The sequence below is a fragment of the Leucoraja erinacea genome, chromosome 1 (assembly GCF_028641065.1).
Source record: "Leucoraja erinacea ecotype New England chromosome 1, Leri_hhj_1, whole genome shotgun sequence".
In the NCBI taxonomy this organism is placed as follows: Eukaryota; Metazoa; Chordata; class Chondrichthyes; order Rajiformes; family Rajidae; genus Leucoraja; species Leucoraja erinaceus.
Window position 1 is genome coordinate 109,720,197 of NC_073377.1, and position 6,000 is coordinate 109,726,196.

Below are 6,000 nucleotides of genomic sequence, written 5' to 3' on the forward strand. Positions count from 1 at the left end.
GTGCCAAATTCAACAAACGGATCACTATTGGCTGCCTCATGAAAGCAGCCAATATAGTCAGGGACCCTTTTCACTGCAGTCTTTCGCTCTTCCCCCCTCTTCCGCCGAGCAGATGATACAAAAGCTTGAAAGCTCATACCACCAGATTCTGGAACAGCTTCTTCCCTGCTGTCATCAGATTATTTCTCTCCCATAAACTAAGTGTAGTCCTCATTGTTTAGCCTACCTCATTGTGGAGCTTGCACTTTATCTCTGTAATTGTAACGCTATAACACTTTATTCTGCACCTTGGTATATTTTTCTTTTTGCACTACCCGTTGGCTTGAGTGTACTCATGTACAATTTGACTGGATAGTGAACGATTTTTACTGCATACACATTAGAAAATGAATGCAAAAAAGGTTGTTTCTCTCTCCTCATAAGTGAATTTGTATGTGAATTGTTTCTCTTTCCACGTGTACCTCCTGAATGTTTCCAGGATTTTCAATTTAATGCAGTTAATGTTTGGTATCAAGATTTTTGTTTAAGATAAAATTAGCTACTTTTTCCCCTCAATAAATATGCCTCTCCTTTTAATGGTTTTTACGTAAGCTTCGTACAAGTTACCCAGTGCAGTTATATAAGATGCAAACTAAGAGTTCTCTGCAATAGAGATTAAAAAACAATGGAATATTTAAGGAAATTGTTGCACTAACAGCTGAATTGGCAACTGTTACCCAAAGGGACTAAGGCTAGAGGTTTATGGCCTAATTTGGTTGAATATCAAATTGTTAGATATCACTAGCTGTGCTAAAAGCTCGAGCAATGTTTTAAATGCTCTACCTTCCATGCAAATGTACCAGATAAACTGCATACCAATGGGAGGGGAGGGGGGAGGGGGGAGAGGAGAGAGAATAACTTCAGTTCTAAACTCATAGGGCTTCAAACTGGCAATGGGCCACTTACTGTGAAATAATTTCTTAATTCTTCTTATCTTCTTCCCCATGAACCATCCCTATGAACCCCTCTATTATTGCTATGACCAGATCAGAGTGCACAGCATCTGCAGTAGAGACCAAATCCATATGCTAAATCAGTTAATGAGCGAGCCATTAATCTGCTTTGAAAGGCAGGGAGAATCATAATTAAATTCAACAATTAACAGTTCAGGAACACAGCAATTTTCATCTGTTGCAGTATTTAAAAACATGCAAATTTATACTGAAAGGCTATTTGATACCATGACATAACTCACTGACAAAATGCAATAATTTTCTATACAAGGGGCAACATTTAATCTACACGACCCACTTGTGCAACAGAATGGATTATGCTAAAAGCATTTGATGTAGCAACTCATCCCGGGCATTATCATGGCTGGCTGCCTCAGTTTATTCTTGTTTCTACAAGATCTTTGGATTGAAATTGTCTGAGGTGCTGAAATATAATCTGATTCACTCAGACATTGCTATAATCATATGTCATTATGCTTGGGTACCAAGTGGCTGTTAGTCATTTAAATGAACAAATATTGAAGTTGTATGCCATGCTCCATAAAGAACACGTTTTCATGAAAACTGCTACTACTGCAGTCTACTTGGTTATTCAATCTAGACATCAGCTTTCAGAACCGTTTCTTTATGAATATATTTTAAAGGAATTGGTGTTAGCATTGAAAGATAGTCACACCTTATAATTAATTTTGGAAGTGTTAGGAATGGATGACAAAGATTGACAGTTCTGTACGAAATCATTTACAAGGAACCTTCCATCCCAGAACACTCAAGGACATGGTCCTAGAAATTGTGGACACATTGGTGATCATTTTCCAATGTTCTCTCGACTCTAAATCAGTTCCTGTGAACTGGAGGGCAGCCAATGTAACCCCACTTTTTAAGAAAGGAGGGAGAAGACAGGGAATTATAGACCAGTCTGCCTAGTATCGGTAGTGGGGGAGATGCTCGAGTCGATTGTTAAAGATGTTATAGGAGCACATTTGGAAAGCAGTGACAGGGTCGGTCAAAGTCAGCATGAATTTATGAAGGGGAAATCATGCTCAACTAATCTTCTGGAATTTTTTGAGGATGTAACAAGTAGAATGGATAAGGGAGAGCCAGTGGATGTGGTGTATCTGGACATTCAAAAAGCCTATGACATGGTCCCACACAAGAGATTATTGTGCAAAATTAGAGCACATGGTATTGGGGGTAGGGTATTGACATGGACAGAGAACTGGCTGGCAGACAGGAAGCAAAGAGTTGGAATTAATATGTCATTTTTAGAATGGCAGGCAGTTATGAGTGGGGTGCCACAGGGCTCGGTGCTAGGACCCCAATTATTTACAATATATACTAATGATTCAGACAAGGGAGTTAAATGTGACATCTCCAAGTTTGCAGATGACACAAAGCTGGGTGGCAGTATGAGCTGCGATGAGGATGCTGTTAAGGCTAGAGGGGGAACTTGGATAGGTTGGGTGAGTGGGCAGATGTAATATAATGTGGATAAATGTGATGTTATCCACTTCAGTGGCAAGAAAAGGAAGGCAAATTATTATCTGAATGGTGTCAGATTAGGAAAAGGGGAGGTGCAACGAGACCTGGGTGTGCTTGTACATCAGTCACTGAAAGTAAGCATGCAGGCACAGCAGGCAATGAAGAAAGCTAATGGTATGTTGGCCTTCATTGCGAGAGACTTTGAGTTTAGGAGCAAGGAGGTCCTACTGCAGTTGTACTGGACCTTGGTGAGACCGCACCTGGAGTATGGTGTACAATTTTGGTCTCCTAATTTGAAGGACATTCTTGCTATTGCGCCAGTGCAGCATTGGTTCAACAGGTTAATTCCCAGGATGGCGGGAATGATATATGATGAAAGAAAGGGTCGACTGAGCTTGTATTCACTTTAGTTTAGAAGGATGACAGGGAATCATATAGAAACGTATAAAATTCTTAAAGGATTGGACAGGCTAGATACAGGAAAAAAAGTTCCCGATGTTGGGGGAGTCCAGAACCAGGGGTCACAGTTTAAGAATAAGGGGTAGGCCATTTAGGACTGAGCTAAGGAAAAACCTCTTCACCCAGAGATTTGTGAATTTGTGGAATTCTCTGCCACAGAGGCAGTGGAGGTCGATTCACTGGATGTTTTCGAGAGTTAGATTTAGCTTTTAGGGCTAAATGAACCAAGGGATATGGAGGAAAAAGCAAGAATGGGGTACTAATTTTAGATGATCAGCCATGATCATATTGAATGGCAGTGCTGGCTCGAAGGGCTGAATGGCCTATTCCTGCACCTATTTTTCTATGTTTCTATAAGCTGCAGATATTTCCCAAGATGCACAGAAGAGTTTGGTAACTAACTGAAATTAATCCTTTCTTAATTTAGTAGCCACTGTGGAAATAGATTCAGGATCTGGTTTTGCTATCAAGGATAATGAGAACAAGACAAGGCACTTGACAGCAAAAGGAAGCAGACATGCTAAAACCGACTCAAAGGATAATCAATTGCAAAGGAGGCCATTCCTTTCTGGGTTAAGCACTACATTCCTGATACCCGAGAAATGTTGACTAATAAATTACCACGGGGTAATCACTCAAAGGTAATCCTATTCTCAGTCATACCATTTACTGTGCAAAACAGTTATAAATAATGCGGCAAGGATCGTGGAGTCTTTCAGATCACTTTGCCTCAAGGCAAGCCAATGACTTGCAACTTACAACTTTTCTTACCACTCTATGTATAAACCAACATTCGTTAAACAACCTCTTCAAAAGGTCACAAACGTCAGTAGGAATCTGACTGAAATAAATATTTTAGCAATAACAAATGCTGAAGGAACTCAGCAGGCTGAGCAGCATCTGCAGTTGGGAAGGAATGATTTCTCCAGTCTCTCCGTCCACATTGTTTGCTTATTCTGTATTTTTATTTCTATATTGCACTATTACCACGAACAGATGCTAAACTGCATTTCGTTGTACCCATACTTGTATCTGTGCAATGACAATAAAGTTGAATTGAATTAAATTGAATTGACATTCCAGGCCAAACCCTTGCATCAAACTATCTGGGCATTCTCCTTCTCTTCTTCTCCCACCCTCTAACACAAAAGGAAATTTAGTGCAGGGCCCCATTAGTCTCCCCCATCCTCATCACGGCAAGTTAAAAAGCTAATTTAAATGCTGCTAACCTACTGGGGAAAGAAACCAACACCCATTGGGACAATTACTCAACTAAAATGTGATGACAGGAATTGTTCTTCACACACATTCACTTGGTGTAAAGGAAGTGACATCTGCAGCTGAGAAGGAAACAGAACAAAATGTGGCATGCATTGAGGTCTGATTTATTTGTTGTATGAACTGTATTTCCTCTCCGACCACTAGTTTTATGGAGGATTCAGCAGGAAACTGTCAAGTGCAGGTGAAGAAACAAGAACAAGGAATCTTGAGCAAAATACAAAACACGTCAGGCAGCATATGAGGGAAATTGACAGGCACCTGTGAAGGGAATGGGGGGGGGGGGGGGGGGGGAATTGGCATTCAAATATTAGACAAAGGTTAGAGATGTAAAGGGAAGCAAAAAGGTGTCAGATAAGGAGAGAGGAAATATAAAGCTGGAGCGGGATATAGATGGAAGGGAAAGATGAAAGGGAAACATAGGATGGGTGATGAGCACAGAGGGGATGTACCTTAACAACGTTTTCTATCGAGTTTAAAATGTGGTTCTGAAAACATTTGTTCCTTTAGTATCTGCTGGTGAATGGGAGACAAATATGGGAAGGAGGGGAAAGGAGCAGGCTGATAGGAAGGGGGGTGTCGTCATACAGCACAGAAACAGGCCCTTTTAGTCCCATTTGTCCGTGTTTGGCACAGTTCCTTCTAAATCCATCTTATCCATGTACGTCCAAATATCCCTCAGATGTTGCTATTGTTCTGCCTCAACTGCTTCAATGTACCCAGCACCATCAGCATGAAATAGTTGGTCCTCAGGTTACTTATTAAATCTTCCCCATCCCCTCATCTTAAACCAATGTCCTCTAGTTCTCGATTCCCCTACCCTGGGAAAAAGACCATTCACATTCACCTTATGCACTCACGATTTCATACATTTATAAAAATCACCCCTCAGCCTCTTACACGCCAAGGCATGGAGTGCAAGAGCAAGGTCGGAGGCTGCCCTTCACTGCCCCTCTCCATCCCCTTCCCCATCAACCAGCCTCCACCCTCATCTTCCCTCTAACCCGTTCCCTCATTCCCCCCCTTCCTCTACTTCCCCCTCAACCCTTCTCCCCATCTCTTCTCCCCCTCCCCCCCCCCCCCTTCTACCTCCATCCATCCATCCACCCCTCCCCGCCCCGCCACCGCCTTGCACCCATGTCGGGCGGGCGGGCGGGCGCGCGCCACTCACCCATGTCGCGGGGCGGCGCGTGGCCGGTCCCCGCTGACGGATCTGCGGCCGTTAGTCCGCCCGCGCACGCGCGCGCCTCAGGGGGGTCGTGAGAGGAGGGAAGATGGAGCCGGGCGGATGGGGGTCGGACCAGGCTCGTCGTCGCTGTCGCTGTCGCTGTCGTTGTCGTTGTCGTTGCCGCCGGTGGAGAAGCTCAGCGAGGGGCGCGGCTCTTCACCGGGATGGGGATGGGACGCGAAGCCGGCCGGCCTTTCGCTCGCCCTGGACCAGGCGATGAGGTACAACCCGACACCGCGCCCTGACTGACGCCTTCACTCGCTGGGTGGGACCGGGACCGGGACCGGGACAAGCCACGGGTATCGAGCTGCCTCCTTCCTTCTCCTCAACCGGTCGATGCCACTGAGCCGCCGCCGTGAGCTGCTCACCACCATCGACACTGAGACTGCGCGTCCTTCGCCCCGCCCCCGCCGGCCGCCCGTTGGTGGAGGCCCCCGTCCATCGCCGGGGCGCGCACCAATAGCGTCGGGGTGGGCGGAACTACCAGCGATAGCCCGTCTCCCATTGGCTGCCGCTCGGTGATCCCGCCCCAATGGTCGCCTCTGATTGGGCGTTGTCCGG

At 45.0% G+C, this 6,000-nt stretch overlaps 1 protein-coding gene across 3 annotated transcripts in view; it reads right to left on the reverse strand.

Annotated features, from left to right (window-relative positions):
* rap1gds1 (RAP1, GTP-GDP dissociation stimulator 1) overlaps positions 1–5,780 on the reverse strand; it is a 79,914-nt gene extending 74,134 nt beyond the window's left edge. For 2 of the 3 annotated variants that reach the window (XM_055641234.1, XM_055641232.1), the window contains exon 1: positions 946–1,000. In XM_055641234.1, coding sequence (XP_055497209.1) covers positions 946–985 — 40 coding nt within the window. In that variant the 5' untranslated portion in view covers positions 986–1,000. Of the gene's footprint in view, positions 1–945; positions 1,001–5,382 lie in introns of those variants that run through there. The other variant, XM_055641233.1, reaches the window with a different exon arrangement.
* Positions 5,781–6,000: the final 220 nt, after the last annotated feature.